Raw genomic sequence first — 24,053 nt, 5'->3', positions numbered from 1 at the left:
TAATATCTCTGTCAGAGAAAACAGAGATTAGGAGGGCCATGGGGAGCTCTCCCAAGTTTTGTTTTTGCTGGCAGAGGGCTGTATAAAGCTGTTGCAGCTGAGATGAAGCTCAGGAGCCCATTTTCACTTGAAGAGCGCTTGAGCCACCACAGCAGAGATGGTATTCAGCAGGTTCTGACCAGTTCTGGAGAACCGGTAGTGGAAATTTTGAGTAGTTTGGAGAACCGGCAAATACCACCTCTGACTGGAGATTTAACAGTATCCTTCCCCTGCCATGCCCACCAAGCCACGCCCACAGGACCAGGAGTAAAAAAAATTGAATCCCAGCACTGCACCACAGGCACCTCCAACACGAGTGACTTTGAGCTGGTCATGCCCCCTTTGGCCACATCCACCCCATGGTCAAATGCAACCTGACACGGCCCTCAATGAAATCCAGTTTGACACCCTGTGCTGTACTATACTAGATGAATGCAAACTACCTCTAAATCAACTTGATTATGGCTTAAAATGCTTTGCAGATCCAGCCAGTCAATTTGTGAATTTTAATCAAGGCTATAATGGGAATATAGCCATTTCTTTATTGTACCAATTTCTAGTTTGAAATTATCCCAGTATCATATAGACCCTCTCTGTTTTATGAGGCATTGAATAGCTCCAAAAGGAGAAAATTGGATCAAATAATGACATAAATTATGGTTAGTCAAATACTCAACCAGATGTTCAGACTGAATTTGGCATTTTTTCCATGTTTTCCACCTATCAAAAATTATTATTATGTTTTATGTATTTGAATTTTTAGCATCAAAGGGATTCTTATGCCATCACTGTGGTTTCAGGTTGAAACAAGCCTCTTTCCCTGTAGATATATTGGCTTTAAAATGCAGATCTTATCCCAGTTCTTTCGCAACTAGCGTGTTGCAATGGCTCAACAATTAAATTCCTGGGCTTATGAGCTGGAAAGCTGACAGTCCAGGTTCAAGACCCAAGCATCACATGACGTGGCGGCTCCCAACCCTGCCCCAGGCTCATGCCAACCTAGGAGTTTGAAAGCATGCAAATGAGAGTAGATAAACAAGTACCACTTTGGTGGGAAAGTAACAGCACTCTATAATACCCCATTGGCCACATGACATGGAAATGTCTTCAGACAGCTTTGGCTCAATGGATTTGAGATGGAGATGAGCATCACCCCCTATATTCAGCAACAACTAGGGACTTGTTTATTGTTACTCTCACAACTAATATTCCCACTTTCTCCTACCATTTACAACTCTGGATTTGAGGAGTGAATACTTTCTTCAGTTTGAAGAAAGTAAATTTTAGGAAATATGTATATTTGTAAGAAATTAATCACAATTGATCTTGAATAATTGAATCAGTGCTGAGATGCAGGCTGATGTTTTAGCCTCACTTTTGTGCAAATTCAGCCCATGTGGTTTGTTTAAAGCCATAGTGACCAATAGCTAGAATGCAGTACTGCAAGCTAATTCTGCTGATTGTTGACTGAGCTCAGTTCGGCAGTTTGAGTCTCACTGGCTCAAGGTTGACTCAGCCTTCCATCCTTCTGAGGTTGGGGGCAATATGCTAACTCTGTAAACAGCTTAGAGAGGGCTGTAAAGCGCTGTAAAGGGGTATAGAAGTGTAAGTGCTTTTGCTATTAAATTCCAGGCTGTTATGCAAATTCAAAAAAAATATGTTAATTGAACAAACGATAGTTATTATGTTGGCTTAAGTGTGTCATGTGAACACAATCTTTAGACCTGTTTCATTCACAGGTGCCCAGGTTCCATATGGCGGTCAACTAGGCGGTCCAGCTGCCGCTGCTGCTGCCTCCACCAAGTATGGAGGTGAGTCTCCAAGCTATGACAGAATGAAGAGCAGTATTCCTCCACTACTCATAGGCAACTCAACAAATCTTTGTGCAGCTTGAAGTTAGAGAAGTGGACTTTGCCATGTGCTTAGCAAGCTCTGAGCACCAAAAATACAGCCTCGGAATTGCCTGAGCAGAACTACCTTGAATGTTGTTCTGGTTTTACAAAAACTTCTGTAATGGTTTCCTCTAAAAATAATCATATCCTTTGAGGAAGGCAAAGAGAATTTTTTTGTTGAAGAACCACACGTTTCCTCAAGCTTCTTTCTTAAAAGTGATGTCCTTCCAAGGTACTAGACTGAAAGTCACTGTGGATGGTGGAACTTCTGTTCTATTAGCAAAGTACCACATTGGGGAAAGTTGTCTTAGAGCTTCAGATCCTTGGAGAGAGAGAATGCCTCTTCCATTTAATTGGAAATCAAGGTGTCGTGTGAGGGCACTTGCTTCAAGACATGGGAAGAGTGCGGTGGCTATGGAGGGAAGGGGCAACGTTAATCTTCTGACTACCATCTCTGTTACAGGGGCCGGGCAACTTCCATACAGAGGACAACCACAGCAACCAGAAGCTACTGGCCTGGGAGATTATGGTGCTGGCAGATATGGTGTGTGTAAAACAGAAATCGATTGTAGTGGGGTTATTTATACACTATACAAAAATAGAAAAATAACATAGATTTAAAACTAATGCTAAATAACTCAACATTTAGTCTTTTTAAAGATTCCAATTTTAAAAGGTGTTCTGCCTGTAAACAGATTAGAACATTTGTAGACAAAGCGATTTTTCCCCTACTAGGTAACACTTTGAAGAACAGAAATGATTATCCATATCCATATATGACATATCTAAATATGTCATATATGCGAGTAGAGCTATACTTTTTCATCAATAGGGGGAAGAAGTTCAATATGCATGGATGAAAAGGATTATACCATTTTGAATTCTTCTTCTGCTCAAAGAAAATAACAATAGAGTGGCATTTCTAGAAGATGCATTAAAGAGTTGTCTTCTTGGAAAGCTGAACTGAAATTCAGGAGTAGATTGCCTGGTGTAGAACATCCATTTCTTTGTAAACCACATCTCTTGCACTAAATATTTCCTTTTAGGAGACCCCAGCCAGCTGCCATATGGTGCTCAACCTGCTGGTCTTGGAGTAGAGGGTAAACCAGGACCATTTGGTAAGACTTAGGGAATTTTTTTCTAGTTGTTTTGTGATTGTTTTCCAGAGTTCTAAATTATCTTTGATGGATCTCCTGCCCTTGATATAAATTTTGTTTCAGAGACCTGAATCAACTTACGGTTTAATGCTTTCAGTGTGGCATGGTGGGACATAGCAACTTCCTTTTCTATGCTAGTAAAATTGATTAGTACAAGAGTGATCAGGGCACATCCAGCGTCTCCCCCCTAGAATCACTTCGTTTTCTTTTCTTCTTTTTTTCTATGTTCTAAAATTAAATAAGGGAATGGGAACAGCAGGTTTTAGGAGGCGAACTGCTCCTTAAATTCCTCCAAAACACATGAAAGGAGTCTCCAGATGACAATCTGAAGCAGGGTTTTTTTTTTAAAAGGACACCCCTCCCTTAAATAGGATTAATTTGTCCCCTTGGGGCTCCTTTTCTCACCTGCTGCGTTAAAAAGCAGAAAAAAAAATAGCATAAGGTTTCCTGTAATGGCCCCCAAAGTTGGGAGACTGTGTTGCAGCCCCCTTCCCTCCAGGATCAGGCCATATGATTATTCTTTGCCAATATGGGCTTTGGAAGGAAAAAGCTCCTCTTCCTACTTAGTAGAGAGATAATGCTGCAGGCCAAGTCCGCTATGTTGCAAGAAACCTCTGTAGATATGACACCAACCTCAACATCCCTGGATTACATCTGGAGAGTCCTGTGTAATATGAAAATTTCTTGTATCTGTGGAACTAAAAATTCACTTTCCTGCTTTTTGATCTCTTTCATCCAGGTGGGCCACAAGTAGGATATGAATCCCAGCCTGCCCAGGCGATAGGGTTGGATGGTAAGAAATTGAATCTTTACAAGTTAGGATGGAAATATGAATTTAGCAATATCTCGAAAAGGCAAAAGTATTCATTATTCATGTCTTCCCGAGAATCTCAAAGTGTGAGTGATCAAGTTAGAAAACACTTATGATTGACATAATAAAGAATTACCAATTTTACTGTTCCTCTGTTTCCTCTTTTTTTTCCTTTCATATCCCAGAGCAACATTCTCAAATTTCTGAGGAGCTATTAGGCTAGCCTGTTAAAACAAGTCCAGAAAGAGAGATTATTAAATGAATGATGTGTTGTACTAAGATATGGTTCAATTATGTTTTCTTGAATAAACTGCAATCACCTAAATTTACATGATACATGCTATAAATCTTGATTTGCAAACTAAAGTGGTTGAGTATATTAAGCCAGGGGGAATCCCTAGCTGACAGAATGTAACTTCTGGTTGCAGATGTACAACTTTTGACATCCCCTTTGTTAAAATACAATTTAAATAGCAAAATGGTTAGGCTTAATGTACCTATTTTGTCTCAAAAGAAATAAACTTTCCCACCCAAAAGAACTATAAACTGTCATTTCCCTATTCCACTCCAATGCAGATCTTGAAAATCAGAAATAAACAGACACATACATGACTGTCTACATAAAGCTTCCACTCTGCATACAATTGTGTCATATCTTTAGATAACTAGTTGCTAGTGACAGCACAACTGGACCGTTCAGAGAGGATGGCCTGCTCAGTGCTCCTTAAGCGTTGTATTAGTTATGGAAATATATTGTACTGGATACTGTTGAAGAATAGTTCTCAGATTGCCAGCAAAGTATTCCAGGAGACTGAAATATACTTTCATTGATTTTCTTTTCTTTTTTAAACAAATTTTAATAATTTTCAAAGACAATACACAAACAAACAAAACATAAAATGTAAGAACATAAAACATCTTTTCTAAAAACTGCTTATTGAGTTTTACCAAAACAAATAAAACATCTTGTTTAAGTACATCATAGTTCCAAATTATCACATTTCCATAGAAACACAATTTAATATGCATCATCTTATGTATTCAACTACATATCTTATTACTCTTTTTCCAACTTCTCACTATTTCTTCCTTTACTTCTATTCAAATTTTATTCATTAAACTTATACTTTCATCTGTCTTATTTACAATTTCATATGTTCTCATCCAACATTCTTCCAAAATTTTATTAATTCTCAATAAACAAACATAAACAAACAAAACACGTAACATGAAAACATAAAACTTCTTTTTAGAAAGCGACCCCTGGTTGCATCTTTTTGTACAGACATAAATCAAATTCATGCTCACCTTATATACTATTTCATATCTTATTTAACATTCTATATATTCTGTATGTCTTCTCCCCTCTTTTCACTCTCTTAATTCTATTTTATTTACTTCATCTCAATTTAAATCATTATACTTGTATCTTTTGTCCGTTCTTTTTCAATTATCTATTTATCTTTTCTCTTTAATACAAATTTTTTCCTGTAATCACTGGTTGAAGTATGACGCCTTTCTATCTTTCCCCCAAATTTAACACTTAATACATAATTTCCATTCTGATTCTGCTTAGTACATTCTACATAACATTTTAAAATAAAAACATAATAAGCTTATAGTATAGTAAAAACAATGTTCCATAACAAATTAATTAATTAAACTCTATTATTAAATCTTAGACATTTTACACATTCCCTATAATATTCTATTAACACATATAATATTCCAATTTTCTAACTCTATTTCAAATACAGATACTACAATACAATCTTATGTACTTTTGCAGAATCTCTTTTTAACTTGTGTTTTACCCTTTATCTCTAAAAAAATCCTGTTTTTTAACATCTTGTTTTAAGCCTTTATAACTTCTCTTCCCTTTTCCCCTTCCTTTCTTGTCAAATCTAGCCTTTTACCCCCCACCACCACCATCTCTCAATCTCCACCTTCTTAGTCTCCCCTCTCTGTTGTATTCCTCTTTTCTGTTGCTTTCTGACATTATATCGATTTTTCACCTTATTTTTCCCTTTCTTGGTTGTTTTTTTAGATCTTGAATCCTCCATTTTCTTTCCCCTTTTTCTCTTTTCTTCATCAACTAAAGTTATTTGTCCATTAAAGATGGCTTCTTCTTCTTCATCCCAGCTTTCTTGTTGCTGTATTTCCTGATAAGGAGAAATCACCATTTCTAAGAAGTGAAAAACAGATCCAGAAGAGCCCTTGCCTTCTTGTTCCTCTTCTTTTAGCTTTTTAAATTCCATTTTCAATTCTTCAACAGATAATGCCATTGTGAGATTTTTTTTAAACAATCCAAATGTTTTTAGTCTTTCAAAAGATAATTTGCAAAAGTCTCAAAGTCATCAAGCAATCAAAATCAACACAAACTGTTTCATTTAGCACTTTGTCCTTTTAGTACTTTCTCTTCCTGACGTAGAATTCAATTACACAGTTCCAAAATAATTTTTTAGAAGTCTTATTGCAGTTTAGTCTTTGATCTTATAAGCTCCAAGCAGTCTCCTCCAGCAAAATCTTAGTATAAATCATTTACCTCTCCCTTCCCACTTGTAGCAAAAAGATTTTAATTTTTAAATGCCAGTGTTCAGAAATCTTTAATGTCCCCTTCGCTTTAATTTTCAAATTAGTTACCTTCTGTTGCCAAAGCGGGTTTTTCCGATTTCCATCTGCTATCTCCGTAGGGAAGGAGAGTGAGAAAAAACTTTCTGTTTTCATTTTCATCCGCAGCTTTTTACAATCTTCTTGGGAAACAATGTATCATTTAGAAAGCTAAATTTCCAGGGTATTCAGATGTTACTTGTTGTCCCGGTTCAGCCCAAAACTTTCACTTTCTCAACTTCCTCCTACACTATCTTGTCCGGCTGAAAGGTTCTTTGTGGCGGCCATTGCTGACTGCCGCTCCACCGCCTTTGGAAAAGGGAGTTAAGCTGGCTGAGGAAGGGTGTTGCGATGCCCCCAGACCCCTGCCCGGATCTCACCTGTCTTCAGTTATCTCTACAGGATAACTATAGCCTCCAAATCCAACTGGATTGGAGGCACTCCAGCGGCGAGCGCAGCAGGAACCAGGCACAATCGCGGATTCCTGCCGCCGCCGAAGCCTGACAAACCGGAACTCACTTTCATTGATTTTCAATGATCCTATTTTAAATGGAAAACATACAGGTCTTATATAGGTGATTGAAGGTCATTATCGGTAAGTAGCAGGGGTGGGATTCTACCAGTTCGGCCCGGTTCAGGTGAACCAGTAGCTCCGAGGTTCAGATGGGAGAGAACCGGTTCTCCAACGATCAGCTGTTGGGCCCACCTGCCCGCACTGGCTCTAGTCCATGCTTTATTTCTGGGTTTTCCAGCTCAGCTGCTTCACGCAGCAAAGCGGATTGCCATGTGTCAGCTGTTTTACACACAGCAGAAGGTGAGTTGCAAATGCTGCATGCATGCGCAAAGCACACGCTCACTGAACCAGTTGTTACACCGGTTGAATCCCACCCCTGGTAAGCAGTGGTCAATAATACTACCTAAGATTCCCATTCCAACCATCCAAATTTATGGGAAGGAAGCATAGTGATAGGGCATTTGATGTGATTTTCTATGTTTCACATTGTCCCCTTTCCCTTTCTGTTTCTCCATCCTTTGCAGCCAACGGAAATGGACTAGGATATTTGAACAGTAGAGACCTTCAAGCTAATGGACTGGGGGCAGGTAAGGTTTACTCCACCCCCAGAAAAGACTCTTTATCCTGCTGCTAGTTATGTAATTAGCATTAGAGTGTTCTGACACTCCTAATTGTAATCTTCTCCCTTTGTCACATGATACTAGCTTTATCTCATCCTAGCCCATGATTTAAGCAGTCTTATGCTGATTTTAACACTAACTCTGCTAAAGCCAACACAGAATCATGATGGGCAATGGGCCTTTTCTGCACTACCCAGCCCCTTTTAAATGGGTATATTTATTTGACCAGAACAGCTTTGATCAATGGATCCTGGAAAAGTCCCTGTATTTTAGGTGAGATACTATTAACTATTCATCAGCCAGTCAGCAAATATCCTCGCTACTATCAATAAGGACATTTCTGTAGCCAATCAGAGTGCTAATAAGAACCAAAATAGCACATCAGTACCTCAACAGGACATCAATATAAAAAGAGCATTGGCTGAGCTAAGTTAAGAAGCCGTGGTGGTGCAATAGATAGAATGCAGGACTGAGGCTAATTCTGCAAACTCCTGGCTGCCTGCAGATTGGCAGTTCGAGTCTCACCAGCTCAAGGTTGGCTCAGCCTCACATCCTTCTGAGGTTGGTAAAAAGAAGATCGTTTGTTAGGGGCAATATCCTGACTCTGTAAACCACTTAGAGAGGGCTGTAAAACATTGTGGAGCAGTATATAAGTCTAAGTGTTTTTGTTTTTGCGATCAGCAGGGAGGAAAGGTTCATAATACTATCAAAGATTATCTTGTCTTTTCATTGTGTTTAAATTTTGCCTCTTCTTTTGTCTGGCAGCTGCGTATGGCCCCCTTGCTGCAGGCCAAGCCCCAGGAGGATATGGCAGTCTGCTAGGCCCTGGACAGCCACTAGGAGGATATCGTAAGTGGCACCAAAAGTCTGTTTTCCCATCTTTTTTACTTGTTTGATAATATCCTAACACTGATTGGCCTAAAATAAAGAACTTCCAGATTTTTGGAGTGAGCAATTATTATTTAAACTGTGTGTCTGGGTAATTCTAGTGTCTTTCAATGTAAGATCCTTAAGAACTTTATTCTTTAACATTTGTATGTCTAACTACCTGAAGTGAAAGGAATCATCAATCAATTTAATAAACATGAATTCATAATAATCAATAATGATATTAAACAAAGCATTGTGCTTTAAAAGTTTTAGTGTAATAACAAAGGAAGCTTTATGGTGATCAGTAGGAATTCTCTTTGGAGAAAGCAAGTGTTCGTCACTTAAATAGAAACTTACTAAATTTTTACAAACTGGTCAGTTCTAGAAGAGATCAACCTTAACTGCTCTTTAGAAGGCCAGATCCTGAACATGAAACTCAAATACTTTGGCCACCTAATGAGAAGGAAGGACTCACTGGAGAAGAGCCTAATGTTGGGAAAGATTGAGGGCAGTAGAAGAAGGGGACAACAGAGAATGGGTTGGACACGACTTTTCAACTAACAACAGCAACTTCCTAATCTAAGAACTGTTGTTAAGAAGGCTTGTTTTATATAGTTACCTTTAGCATTTTGGACGCCTTTTAGTGTTTACCTGAGTTCATGGTCTAGTGTAAGGCACCAGGCTAGAAATCAGGAGACTGAGTTTTAATCTGGCTTGAGGCATAAGAGCCAGCTGAGTGACTTTGGGCCACTCACTCTCTCAGCCCAACTCACTTCACAGGATTATGGTTGTAGGGAAAAGTAGGAAGATTTATTTATTTATTTAGTTTGTCAATTGCTTACAAGATAATAGGTATAAGTAAAAACATAGTTATGAATACATGGATACATATAAGAAAAATAAGAAAAATAAAAGAAACAATAGGACGGGGATGGTATGCACGTTGGTGCGCTTATGCACATATTGTGTACTGTACATTCACCTCCCTGAGTTACTTCTAAAGTAATAAAGATGGAATAATTAAACCCTACAGATTAAGGCATAATAAATAAGTCCCTCTATCCATCAGCATTCTGCAACCAACTATATAGCCAGTGAAGCAGTGGAAATCAGAGCATCATGCTCTTATTTGCCATCACCACCCATATAGGAACATAGTTCAAAAATAATCAATTTACAAACACTTTTTCAAATACATTGCTAAATAGAGGATGTCATGAATCTGGATGTTACCAAAGCATGAATGATAGGACCCCAATCTGATGGTAGACAAGCTTCCATTAAAAGCACTTCAGCCTCCTATGACTGGGAAAGATTTGAAAATGTACTTGGCATGTCATTGGAGATCTATATGGCCAGAATATTGAACCCTATTTACATCTTGTGTTATCCTGAATATGGGCCAGACATCTCTGCAGACTTCCTGGGCATTTTTGGAAGGCAAATCCAGAAAGAACAGTTTTCTGAAGGCAGGTTCTCTTCCCTGAAAGTTTTCTTACTACTATGTTGCCTTCCGAAGATGATATGATTCCAACTTACAAGCAGTTTTAGATAGTTTTAATTGCTATATGTATTCTTTTTTCCCTTTAAGATATTATTTTTAACTGAACAAAAATATGATTTCAAGAATCATAGTGACTTAGCCCTCCCTTAGCACAGTAAAACAACCACCTTAAACTCAGAATAGAATAGAATGCGATCACTCACTTAACATCTGTAGCAAGATTGGTTGTAAAATGGAGCAAAACTCATTTAAAACTGTTTTTCTTAGTGATGGAAATTTTGGGCTCAATCGTGGTCATAAGTCAAGGACTACCTATATAACAGGATATCTAGGGTATTTCTAAATAGCACTGTTTCCATTCTGCATTCCCACCAAATTGCTTTGAAATTTGCTGTTCAAATTGTCTTCATAAATTCAGACTTTAGAATACATGAGCCAATCAGGGCCCTGCCCCAGTTTACTATGGGTCCTAGAACTCCCTACACCATTTCTATTGCAGTGAAAATCATATTGTAATGATGAGAAAATAGCACATTAGCTATTTCCCTCAGCATCTGTTTTTATGGGTGCACATTGCTAGAGATACATCTGTTGGGAAGGAAAACAATGCCTGCTGATAGGCAGCATGAACAGATCACTGAAGTTTGCCTATGGGATAGAAGAAAGACCAGCCTGCAGCAATAAAATCCTTCATCATTCCATACAAAAGAGAAAGAAAAGAAAAGAAAATGCTAGTATAGCCTCACATCCCCATTCAATGCTTCCAGGACATGTTTATGCTATGATTGGATGGACATTGAGAAAGTATGATTAAGTTATCTGGAATCATCTTTTGGAGTGCTGCAGTTTTTATTTATTTTGATTTGTCAATCACTTACAAGATAATAGGTATAAGTATATACATAGTTATGAATACATGGATACATATAAGAAAAAAAAGAATAGGACAGGGACAGTAGGCACGTTTGTGCGCTTATGCACGTCCCCTACAGAGCACTTAGGAAAGGGGTGAGGTCAATAGTAGGCAGTCTAAGGTTAAAGTGTTTGAGGTTTGGGGAAGAAACCACAGAGTCAGGGAGAGTATTCCAGATATTGACCACTCTGTTGCTGAAGTCATATTTCCTGCAATCAAGTTTGGTGCTGTTAACCATGAGTTTGTATCTATTGTTTGCTCTTGTATTGTTATGGTTGAAGCTGAAATATTCATTGACAAGTAAGTCATTGCAATGTATGATTTTATACACCATACTTAGATCAGACCAAAGACAGCATAATTCAAGGTTTTCTAGGTCTAGAATTTCAAGTCTGGTGGCATCAGGTATTCTACAATGAGTAGAGAGTGGAGAACTCTTCTTGTGAAATATTTCTGGACTTTCTCAACTGTGCTAATATCAGATACATAATGTGGGTTCCAGACTGTTGAGCTGTATTCAAGTATTGGTCTAGCAAATGTTTTGTATGCTCTAGTTAGTAGTGTGATATTACCAGAGAAAAAGCTACATAGGATTAGGTTAACAACTCTTAATGCCTTTTTGGCTATGTAGTTACAGCGGGCTCTAGCACTTAGATCATTAGAAATGAGTACTCCAAGGTCCTTTACAGAGCTTGGATCATCAACAAGATCTTGATTATTCAGCTTGTATTTTATTTTCTGATTTTTTTTGCCAATATGTAAGACAGAGCATTTATTTGTTGAGATTTGAAGTTGCCATTTGTTTGACCATTCTGGTACATCTTTTTGAGGGTAGCAGTATTGTCTGTGGTATTGAATAGCTTTACATCATCAGCGAAGAGAATGCAATTGCTCTTCATGTGATCACAGAGGTCATTTATGTAGAGTATGAAGAAAGTTGGTCCTAGAACACTGCCTTGGGGGACACCACTATTGACAGGTACAGAATTTGATAGGACATTCCCAATTTTGACCCTTTGTTATCTGTTTGACAGGAATGCTTCTATCCAGTTATGCAGTTGTCCAGAGATACCATAAGATTTTAGTTTTAGGAGTAATTTGTCATGTACCACTGAATCAAAGGCTTTACAGGAGTCTATGTAGATTGTGTCTATTGTTTTGCCCTGGTCGAATTGTGTAGTCCATATGTTTTTGCAGTGTAAGAGTTGCAGATTACAGGATAGTTTTTTTCTGAAACCAAATTGTTTATTAGAGAGTAGGTTGATTGTCTCTAAGTGGAGGATAATGGATTGGTTAATAATTGATTCCATGACTTTACAGGTGATGCAGCATAAAGAGATTGGTCTGTAATTTTCAATGAGACTGGGGTCTCCCTTTTTGAAGATGGGGATGACCATGGCTTGTGACCATAGGTTAGGCAAGGAGCTGGTCCTGAAAGATTTTTCAAAGATTATGCTTAGAGGTTCTGTTATGGCAGTGGATAGCTTTTTTAAGGTGTAGGCACATATTCTGTCTGGCCAAATAGATAGAGATGGTTTTAGATTGCGTAGTGCTTTTTCAACATTGTCTTCTGTAAAATCAATATGTATTAGATCATTGTAGTTGTCTGTGGTTCCACTAGGAAATACTGGGCATGATCCATTTCTGTTTACAAATACTGAGCCAAAGAATGTGTTAAAGATGTTGGCTTTAATGGTGTCGTCGTTGCAGTCTTTCCCATTAGGTCCTATCAGGGGTGGGATGAACCTTGAGTCTTTTAGTTTGTTGTTTACAAAAATGTAAAAAGTGCGGGTGGAATTGGTGCGTAGAAGGTTTTCCTCTTGTTTAATGTGATAATTGGTGCATTCAGTTTTTATCTGGTGGCATAAATGTTGGTATCGGCTTTTAAAATTGGCAACATGACCAGATTTGTTTTTCCACCAGAGCGATGTCTTTCTGGATTGAAGTTTCCTTATTGTTATGGGTAATCTGGTTTTTTTGTTTTTGTTTTGGGAGTTGTTATTGGTACATATAGTTTGATGACTCTTTTGACTTCAAGTAAAAGTATGCTGTAATGGTCTTCAACAGTATTGCATCCAGTGAATAGAGATTGCCAATCAAGGGATGAGAGATCGTTGTCTATAAGATCATAGTTGCCTTTTTTGAAGTTATAATTGGAGCTTACATCATTGTGATTTTTGTGTGGGCATATGTTGAGACAAAAGTCAATCATATTGTGGTCACTGTTGGAAAAGGGTTCTTTAGCACACAGATATGAAACAGTTCACTAAACAGTTACTAAAAGAGTTACTAAATAGTAAACTTATTGCTTAGAATTATATAAAGAAATATTGTCAATCCAGAATATGATGTTAACATTTTTGATATATTTTTTCTTTTGGTTTAGGAGGAAAGGAATCAAAGTACAGAATGAATGGATACCTGGGAAATGGCTATAGAGGTAAGATTTAAGGTGCAATTTGTATATTTCCTGTTACGTTGATTTTCATTTCACCTTCATACCAGCAGTGGGATTCAAAAAAAAATTCTACCGGTTCTGTGGGCGTGGCTTGGAGGGTGTGGCAGGGGAAGGATACTGTAAAATCTTCAGTCAGAGGCGGTATTGAACTACTCAAAATTTCCGCTATCGGTTCTCCAGAAATGGTCAGACCCTGCTGAATACCACCTCTGCTTCATACCCACCATCAGTCAAAACATGCATTCTGTCCTCATTTCTAGGCATTTATGTAAAATTAAAAGTTCCACACAATCATCAATAGTTATATTTAAATATTTGTTAGATTCCCAAGTCATAAAGTGGTTTGTTTATTTATCTTGCGGGTGAACCCAGCTATTATGAATTGCAAAACATGTTAACCCAGTCACTGCCTTTCTTGAAGGCTTTGGGATTTCAGTTTAGTTGAAAAGTATTAGGGATTGCTAACAGAAATTAGTTATGTATTTCGTTATGTATTTCAGTATCATTTGAAGAAAATAATGACAAAATATTATTACCTGTTTAAAACAATATTTTTGTTTTTGACTATTTTAATTTGTTTAAAAAAACTGTACTGGGTTATGGGAATTTATGCAAGGAACGTGAATAACTCTGAATGTTGGGAAAATGGCTTCCTAGCTAATTATGTGGGGAATAGGACAGACATTTCCAAAATCATCTCATGATGTTCCACAATCAGTCTCTGTAAATGGCAATGCTAGAAAATAAAATAATGGTTGCCTTTGTCTTCACTTTTCTCTAGGCCGCTGCTCTTCTGGAAAATGCTGAAAGACAATACTGCTCTGCAGAACTTCCTACAGCAAGATCTGACATCTCGGCAATCTTTGGTGCTAAGTTTAAAGACCAACAATTGCGTTTCCAATATAAATGGCTGTGTCTTTTTCCTTCTGTATGTTTTATTTTGTAATTAGACGTGTTTCATTTTTTAAAAAAAAGAGTGAAAAACATTGCATGTTAGTTTTTAAAGCTTTGGTCAACAATATTTTCCAAGGAATAATATTATGTTTGTGACCATATTACACGAAGAGTTTGAGAAGCTAGAGACTGCTTTCCCTCCATCCCACCCCACCCCAAGACATACCCCGTGAATTCCACAGATTAGGAGGCAGTCTAGAGATGTTTTTCATCTAATTACGTGTCTGGAGGCCCAGACACCAATGTCTTTTTGCATAAGAATAAATCCACCATTCTCAATGTCTTGCATACTTGTGGTGTCCTTCTTCACAAAAACAAGCTTGTGTATATTATTTGTGTATATTTTTCAAAACCCCCACTGAATATCTTCCATTGCTGCGGTTTCCATAAACTAATTATATTATGCACAGTGGTGGGATTCAAAAAGTTTTACGATAGGCATGGTTCAATGGGCGTGACCTGGTGGGCATGTTTTGCACGCATGAACACACTTCGTGTGTGCACACACATCAAATGCACACTTTGCGCAGGCACAGAGGCATTCCAACTCACCTCCTGCAAGCCTGCACTCTCCCCATCACTTCAGCAGCTGCTGCACAGCACAACAGCTGTGCTTCAAAAGCAGAGGATAAAGATGAGTATGGGAGCCCGGGCAAGCGGATGGGCCCAACAGCAGAGCAGTGGAGAGAAAAGGTTCAGTCTCTGCTACTCATCTCCACTACCGGCTCGGCGGAACTGGGCTGAACCGGTACAATACCACCACTGATTATGCAGCAAACTAAAAGTTTACTGCTTAGTTTCTTCAACATTTTCTGGATGCTAGATAAATGTATTATATTATTTCTCAACAAGGTATGCTGATCCTTTTCTCATGCAAAAATGGATACTATGGTATTTAGAAATTGATTTTTAAAATAAGTTGAAAATATGGATGAATGTTGGCATCTTCAGTTCAATTATTGGATGATAAATCGTTATCATTTCTTACAATAAGGATAAATATTATTTGCTTACACTAAAGGATAAATATTTATATAAATATTTATCACCTCCTTTTAATGACCTGGGTATAACGACTCCTTTTAACAACTTGGGTACCTGGAGTCTGGGCAACTGAATGGAGCTAGCAGAGTGTTGTAATGGCTAGATGACCTTTCTGTCACCAATGCGTAACTACCTCAATTCCAACTACAACTGGCCTTAAATGCAAGCTACTCAATGCAAGAAGCCTTGTAAATAAAATACCTGAATATCTCCTCTTACTAAATACGGCTAAATTCAACATTATATGTGTCTGTAAAACATGGTTCAACGCATCTCACCCTGACTCCATTACCACAGTAAGAGACTCATGTTTACCGATCAGATTGCGAAATCTGTAGAGGAGGTGGTGTTGCTATCTTCTATAAAAAGTCCTAAAAAACATCCAAAGTTACCCAAGAGCTTGCTCTTCCTGAGACCATTGTCTGTGAACTGTTCTTAAATATCACATTTAGATTCTTACTATGTTACAGAACCCCTGATTATGACATCGACAATGTAAAAAAGTTAAATTCACTACTAACATGGGCAACATCCTGCCCACATGCTTTTATCTTTCTTGGTGATTTCAATCTACCACATATTAACTGGACCCTAAATGAATGTAAAACTGAACCCATACATGCAACCTTCTACAATGCTGTAACAAATCTGGGACTGGAACAACTAGTAACCAACAATACTAGGCTTAACAACTGCCTCAATCTCATCTTCTGCAATAGTGGGATTTCAATTTACGGAATACAAATGAAAGAACCCTTTTCCAACAGTGACTACAACATGATTGACTTTTGTCTCAACATACGTCCACACAAAAATCATCATAATGATGGGATCCCCAATTATAACTTCCAGAAAGGCAACTATGATCTTATAGACAACAATCTCTCATCTCTTGATTGGCAATTTCTATTCACTGGATGTAATATTGTTGAAGACCATTACAACATACTTTTACTTGAAGTCAAAAGAGACATCAAACTATATGGACCAATAACAACTCCCAAAACAAAACAAAAACAAATTACCCATAACAATAAGGAAGCTTCAATCCCAAAAGAAATCACTTTGGTGGAAAAACAAATCTGGTCACATTGCCAACTTCAAAAGCCGATACAAAAATTTATGCCACCAGACTGAATGCACCAATTATCACATTAAACAAGAGGAAAACCTTCTATGCACCAATTCCACCTGTGCTTTCTACAATTTTGTAAACAACAAACTAAAAGACTCAAGGTCCACCCCACCCCTAATATTCTCAGTGTGCCGAGAGAGAAATATCTGCCTCTATCTAGGATCGAACTCACAATCTCCTGATTATGAGGTGAGAGCTTCACCTCTAGGCCACTGCACCACTCCAAATATATAAATATTTATATAAATATATAAATGTGTCTATTGCCATCTTAATTTGGACTATTAGCATTTTCAACTTCAGAGATACTTAAATGATTAGAAGAGATGATTAAATCTTATTAGCCCATAATTAGTCTTTATACATACTGTTTATTAATTAATCATTTTGATACGCACATTTTAGAAGGAAATGCAGACTCCTATTTTATTTAAACAATAGGAAACTGTCTTTATATCAAAATTGTCAATACGGTAGATCTCAATTTACAAAATATTTAGCATTCTTTATAGAATTCTTTATTGGCCAAGTATGATTGGACACACAAGGAATTTGTCTTGGTGCAAATGCTCTCAGTGAAGATAAAAGAAAAGATACGTTCATCAAGAGTCAAGAATAATAAGGTGCAACACTTAAAAATAGTCATAGAGTACAATAAGCAATCAAATCAAATCATACTAGGAAATGTCAATATAAATCATAAGGATACAAGCGACATAATTACAGTCATTCAGTCACAAGTGGGAGAGGATGGGTGATAAGGAGTGATGAGAAGATTAATAGTAATTGTGTCCAGCCAGTTATAGTTAATGGGAATTGGGTATAGTTAGTTACGAAAAACCACTAAACTTTCCAAAATTCACCTTTTGCTAATTTGAAGCATGACAACTTCTTCATCCATGACAGATGTCTCTGATGTATCAGAGGACTAGAATCCTCCACCCACCCTTGATGTAACCATGGAGCTTGGTTTCCAAAACCCAGAATTGGTGGTCGACAATTATGAAGAGGCAACCTCAGGAAGCCTACGACCTCAGATTAGCAAGCTTACCGAACCCATAGAACCACACTTGAGGGAGGATTGGGAGAGGCAATATCGCTGCTACACAGAGTCATGGTTGGAGCTAGAGGAGATCTACGAACCTCCCAAATGCAAGTTGTCCCCCTAGAGAATCCGCACATTGCTAGATGATCTAGATGCCCTTCTTGCACAGTGGAGAAACAGCGAAGATAAACTCAAGTCCATCCAGTCAAGACTGGGTGACCCAAAACTCCAAGCACATGTCCAATGCTTCAAGGAGTTTCACAAGGAACATGAAGACTGCGTTATGAAAGGCAAAAATGCCCTCCAGGCAGTGTTCAATCACACGCTATGGCTGGAAGAAGTGTCAAGGGAGCGGGGCACACCCTACATAGCTCCTCGATCACATGTGTCTTCCTCCCACTATTCTAAGAAAGTCTCCTCTCTCCATCCCAAACTGGCTAGATTGCAAGCAGGTTCCAGTGTCTCGCACCAATTCTCTGCTGCTGGATCTCACCATACCCGACTTCAAGAAGTACTACCTGGATATGTGGTGACGGATAATGACCTCCTCATAAAGTACACTGAGGAGAACCATGTACTGTCCACAACACATGCCCTCAAATCAGAATGCTATGCATTATACCAAGAGATGACCTGCCCTCACAGAGAAGTAACAGAGAACTGTCACTAAGATGGAGAAAGTTGGACTTAGCAGCTAACAGTGTGTACAAATTCAACAACAAGGCAGGCAGAGAATACCTACTGTGGAAGAACATTTTCACAAGTACCATTCAACCGGAACGGCTGCTTCCCAGTGAAGAACTTAAATTTCTGTTAGCATGGCTAGGACCATGGTCTAGTTACATGGTGAAACACATTTACACAGGCATACTCAACAACCCAGGCACTGCTCTAAAACGAGCGTGGGATGCTTTGGACCAAAAATATGGCGATGACACATTGATGGAATACTCACTTCTAGAACGACTTGACCGTTTCCCCATTTTTCACCATCCACAAAACCCAAAGACTGGAGGATTTTTCCAACATCCTTACGAAGCTGCGAACAGACAAAGAATGTTCTGACTTACCAGGACTGGCTTGCCTTGATCTCTTCATAATGCAAGAAGCAATCATTAGCAAACTCCCAAAAGAAATTTTGCAACAATGGACTGTTTTGTCTGATGCCTTTCTGGCTGCAAACCGCAAAAGAGAACCACCTTGTGCCCTTCTCCAAGAATTTGTTGTTTGGCAAACAGAGTCCTGCAACAGCTTGAGAAACCTCTGCCTCAGGCGCAGATTCCTCCCAACTAACAAAGAACACAACTGAACTCTACACCTCTCAAGAGTATACTGCAAATCATTAGAGATCACAACCACATGACAACATATGAAACAGGGGTCACGACCTCCTCCATAAAGAGTTTGGGAGAGGATTCATCAGAAGCAACCCAATTTAAGCCTCCAACTCCAAAGAGAGGCCAGTTTTGCCCATTGCACAACTGTCGAAACTCCCTGAACAGGTGCCAGGGGTTTGCAGTGAAATCCCTGGCCCAAAGGAAAGATTTGATAAGGGAAGTCCCAATTTTGCTATAAGTGTTGCGAGTCCAAACACCCAGCCAAAGACTGCACAGCCAAGGTGCAATGTCATCTATGCAACAGCAACCAGCACCCAGCCGCTCTGCATCCAGACTCAGAGCCACCACAACAGACAACACATAACCCTCCTCCAGCCAAGGAGCCTCAATGTGCTACAGAAGCACACCCGGAGCCAGTGATGAATGTCAATTGCACGGTGGTGTGTGATAACACACCATCCCCTCGCTCCTGTCGTCAGATCTGCTTAGCCAACATCAACCCTGAGGGACGCCCAGAAGAAGCAATGAAGATGTATGTAATACTGGATCCTCAGAGATCGCTCGCTGGCTAGGTCTGCATTCTTCGACCTCTTTGATGTTCAGAAGGAAGAGGTACACTTCACAATATCAATGTGCACTGCACCAGGAAGCATGGCGGGGAAGAGAGCTACTGGACTCTGCATAGAGTCATTAGATGGGAGTTACCGATTCCCACTGATGCCTGTGTTAAAATGGGATGGGATACCAGACAACTGCAGCAAGATTGCAATGCCAGAGGTAGCAAGCAGCATACCTCACCTGCAGCACGTGGCTTGTCACATTCTTGCTTTAGATCCTGAAGCCAAGATTTTGCTCTTGTTAGGAGTAGATGCCCCTGATGCTTTAGCTTACATTGAAGTAGTAAGAGGCCCTATAGGCACCCCCTTTGCCTTAAAGACAGAACTGGGATGGAGAATCTCAGGAATAGTCTGTGTCAATCAGATGCAAGCCCCAGCCCAGGCAGATGCCTTCGCACCATCCATCCCGACAGCCTTCCAATGCTCTTTGGCACCATTGGAAACAAGAATACAGGTCCACCCTAAAAGGCCACTGGCAACCAGCAGACTTTCACTAAGAAACACTAAACAGCCACCAGTGACCAACAGACTTTCACTAAGATGCTCTACATGGGCAGATGTCTTCGCAACATCCATTTCAACCACTTGTCAACACCCCTTAGAATCGTTGGGAGCAAGAGTACCTGTCTACTCTAAACGGCTGCCAGAAGCGACCAGAAGACTTTCACAAAGTCGCTCTACACCAGACTGATCACCAACCTAGTGTTGCTGCGGAGAAAAGCTGAACTTGAAGATTGAACCTCAAGCTTTGCATGCTTTGCTTTGAAAGTATATTACTATTTACTGTTTCTCTTAGTTATATAGTTAACTGTTTATCTTAGTTATATAGTTAACTGCTATTCAGTTAGTAATACTCTTTACTGTTTATCTTTGTTATACAGTTATTTGCTCTTTAGTTAGGAGTGGAATTTATAATTCCAGGTGGGGAGTGTACTGTCTAGCCAGTTATAGTTAATGGGAATTGGTATAGTTAGTAATTGGGAGCTGTCCCCTTAAGTGAATGCATCATGATAAATGCAATTAAGGTATCCTGGGAAATGTAGTTCATGTCATGTGGCCACATCTGTAACCCTGATTGGACACTGAATTGACCCTTGGTAGGTTGGGGGAGGTTTACTCACTCTTGCTTGGACCAGCATGCTGGTGCTTCATCCCTTGCTCCTTCATTATCGGGATGAGAGATAACCATCTTTTTACCCAGAAAGACAGATATGCAAAGTATTGGACATTGAGAAGAATCTCATCATAACTGTGAGTTATCTTGAGGATGCCTGATTAAACCAATAAAAAGACTTTGTGGAGTTATCTATCTGCCTTTATACATTCAGTCAGTAATTATAGAGGACAGAATAGTACCCTGTTTCTCCAATAATACGGCCTCCACCAATAGGAAGACCCAGCATGTTTTCTAGGCATAAAATCAAACTAAGCCCCTCCCCCCAAATGTAGGCCTAGTTTAAAACATGCAAAATGGGGGGAAGGGTGGGGGGACTTGCCGTTAAGAGCGCCCCGTGGGCAGCAATTCCTCACCACCAGCCGCTCCTAACGGATGATCATGGCGAAGCGCAGAGAGCTCCCTACTCCCACCAAACACCTTTGCTGAAGACCCAAGACACCTGCTGCTGTTGCTTTCCCTTCCGCTCATTCTGCCGCCACGTTTGGAGCTGCTGCTTCCATGTTTGGAGCTACCACCGCCGTTTGGAGTGCCACCACCATTTGGAGCACCGCTGCCACATTTGGAGCTGCCGCTTCTGTGTTTGGAGCTGCCACCGCCATTTGGAGTGCTGCCGCCATTTGGAGCACCGCCATGTTTGGAGCTGCCGCTTCCATGTTTGGAGCTGCCGCCGCCATTTGGAGTGCTGCCGCCATTTGGAGCACCGCTGCCACGTTTGGAGATCCTGCTTCCCTGTTTGGAGCTGCCGCCGTGTTTGGACCGGTGGCGGTGCTCCAAATGGCGGTGCTGCTCCAAACAGCGGCAGTGCTCCAAAAGCAGAAGCGGCAGCTCCAAACACGGTGGCAGCTCTAAACATGGAAGGGGCAGCTCCAAACACGACGGCAGCTCCAAACACAGAAACGGCATCTCCAAACGTGGCGGCGGTGTTCCAAATGGCGACGGCACTCCAAACAGCGGCAGCGGCTCCAAACACGGAAGTGGCAGCTCCAAACATGGCAGCGGTACTCCAAATGGTGGCAACACTCCAAATGGCAGCGGCAGCTCCAAACACAGAAGCGGCAGCTCCAAAGGTGGCGGCGGAATGGGCAGAAGGGAAAGCAACAGCGGCAGGTGCCAAAGGTCTTGGGTCTGCAGCAAAGGTGTTTGGTGGGAGTAGGAGAGCTTATCTCTGCGCTCACCATGATCACCCGCTAAATGCGGCTGGTGTGCGCGAGGCTGCCGCAGAGGGCACTCTTCAAGATGAGGATGAAAGGGGGGGAATTAAGTCACCCCCGAAAAGACGGCCTAGCCGTTTTTTCAGGGCTCAAAAAAAAATAAGGCCCGGCCTTATTTTATGAGAAACACGGTAATAGTAGTGCAGAATTTGTAAATAGTTGGGCAGCGTTGAGGGAAATATTTGTTTAACAGGGTGACAGCATTCGGGAAAAAACTGCCCTTGTAGCTAGTTGTTCTGATGTGCATGCTCTATAGCGTTGTTTTGAGAGTAGGAGTTGAAACAGTTTATGTCCGGGACGTGAGGAGGTCTGTAAATATTTTCACAGCCCTCTTTTTGACTCATGCAGTACACAGGTCCACGATTGAAGGCAGGTTGGTAGTAATTGTTTTTCCTGAAGTCCTATTTATAAACAATTACAGAAACATTTCATATGTATTTCCCTCACTGCATTTGTACAGAACAGGAATAAGTAAATCATCATGGCAGAGATGAAATGCTTCATTAAAATAGGCTTTTCCAATGTTCTAAAATTTTTAGTTTGGGAATAAGTCATTACAGATGAATTTGTGCCTGAGACAGAATTTAACTTTCATACAATTATATTATTTTGATCAATATACCTGTTATATGGCAATAGATGTCTGAAAACATATCTCGTGCCTTTCTTATTGCTGAGACATCATTCAAAACTGGAAGGATACCTTTATATATACATTAGCACGCGTGCGCGCACACACTCTCTCTCTCACACACACACACTTATATTGTTTATATACCAACTCAGTTTACCACTAGGCAGCCATCCCACACAAAAGGAAACATTTTGCAGTCAATGGACAATTAACAAGTAAGATAATTTTGGAAAAGTACAATCTATAAAATTATAATTTTGAAGTGTAATAAATACCCATAGTATAGTAAATGTTTTCAGCTATGTTATCCCACTATGTTGCAAACTGTTAATGTTTTTCAAAAGTTTTTAAGGACTTTTTGCAGACAGTGTTTTATGATATCAAACACCAGTTGAGCAAGCCGGAAGACACTGTAAAATATTCTGATTGTTCTGAAATATCATTTCAGATTTTTTCCCCAGAATTATTGGTATAGGACAATCTTACTAGTTTAACTTTCGGAATAAGTGTTCAGATCTTAGTATAAACCCAAGCGATTTCTGAAAAGCAAAAAATAGATGACAAAAAAGCATGTCTTAATTGCCTAACCTGGGACAAATGGTATTTATATTATACAGTATTATTATATATAACTCAAAGGGCCTTATATAATGTTCCTGCCTAGTTTCCATACAACAAACTGGAAGTGGATTGGGATGAGACAGAGAGTGACTAACCCAAAATCACCCAGCTAGATTTCATATTGAAGAGAGAATTTGAACTCACTATTTCTAATCCAGCACCTTAACAAGTACACTGAAGTGGCTCTTTCAAACTTCTCATAATTTGCAAACTATCTTAAAACTGCCAAAAGAGCATAGGGTATGCTCTATTTTTTAAAATTATTCTTAGGATTTATACCCTAAACTCTAATATGTTAATTTTTTATCAGATGCTCTTTTTTTCTTCTTCTCTTTAACCATGTTTAATCAGGTTGATTCTCAGAGACTACTTGGCAAGTCTCTGGTTTTCCTGGCAAGGTTTTTCAGAAAAGGTTTGCAACTGCCTCCTTCCTAGGGCTAAGGAAAAAAATGACTGGCCCAAGTCAACCAGCTGGCAATGTGTTTAAGACATCTCCAGGTTTCTGCCCTAATGCCAGAACCACTATACAACACTGGCTCTCAATCTGGTTCCAACTACTTAGCAATTGTCAATTGCTGTATTTCTTTTTCATCCACGTAAGCTGTTATCAGTCTAAGATCTATACTGCAGATAATATATTTTAGAAATAAATATCTGCAATTTAAAAAATTGATAGTACAATCCTAAACCCTACTGATACAAACGGATCTATTTTTCCCCAGAGACAAGTCATTGCATAAATATTGCAAAGACTTTTAGATATTTTTTTCATGGTATTAATATTTAACATAAATGACCTCTGTGATCATATTAAGAGCAATTGCATTCTCTTCGCTGATGATGTAACGCTATTCAACACCACAGATAATTCTATTACCCTTCAAAAAGAC

At 39.4% G+C, this 24,053-nt stretch overlaps 1 protein-coding gene and 1 long non-coding RNA gene across 3 annotated transcripts in view; one reads left to right on the top strand and one right to left on the bottom strand.

Annotated features, from left to right (window-relative positions):
• GREP1 (glycine rich extracellular protein 1) overlaps nucleotides 1-14,621 on the top strand; it is a 49,603-nt gene extending 34,982 nt beyond the window's left edge. For both annotated transcript variants that reach the window (XM_026711957.2, XM_087916616.1), the window contains 8 exons: nucleotides 1,779-1,850; nucleotides 2,395-2,475; nucleotides 2,978-3,049; nucleotides 3,828-3,881; nucleotides 7,548-7,610; nucleotides 8,409-8,492; nucleotides 13,317-13,370; nucleotides 14,170-14,621. In XM_026711957.2, coding sequence (XP_026567742.1) covers nucleotides 1,779-1,850; nucleotides 2,395-2,475; nucleotides 2,978-3,049; nucleotides 3,828-3,881; nucleotides 7,548-7,610; nucleotides 8,409-8,492; nucleotides 13,317-13,370; nucleotides 14,170-14,195 — 506 coding nt within the window. In that variant the 3' untranslated portion in view covers nucleotides 14,196-14,621. The remainder of the gene's footprint in view (nucleotides 1-1,778; nucleotides 1,851-2,394; nucleotides 2,476-2,977; nucleotides 3,050-3,827; nucleotides 3,882-7,547; nucleotides 7,611-8,408; nucleotides 8,493-13,316; nucleotides 13,371-14,169) is intronic.
• The window catches only part of LOC148124430 (uncharacterized), a 35,785-nt gene extending 17,116 nt beyond the window's left edge, over nucleotides 1-18,669 (bottom strand). Inside the window, exons 1-2 of the long non-coding RNA XR_015740141.1 lie at nucleotides 18,522-18,669; nucleotides 4,036-4,123 (exon numbers count right to left, since the gene is read on the bottom strand). This is a non-coding gene — a long non-coding RNA (uncharacterized LOC148124430). The remainder of the gene's footprint in view (nucleotides 1-4,035; nucleotides 4,124-18,521) is intronic.
• Nucleotides 18,670-24,053: the final 5,384 nt, after the last annotated feature.

Source organism: Pseudonaja textilis, chromosome Z (assembly GCF_049901715.1).
Source record: "Pseudonaja textilis isolate UNSWEBS1 chromosome Z, rPseTex1.2, whole genome shotgun sequence".
Taxonomy (NCBI): Eukaryota; Metazoa; Chordata; class Lepidosauria; order Squamata; family Elapidae; genus Pseudonaja; species Pseudonaja textilis.
Note: the sequence above shows the minus strand (reverse complement) of the source record. Positions and strands in the feature narration are given on the sequence as shown.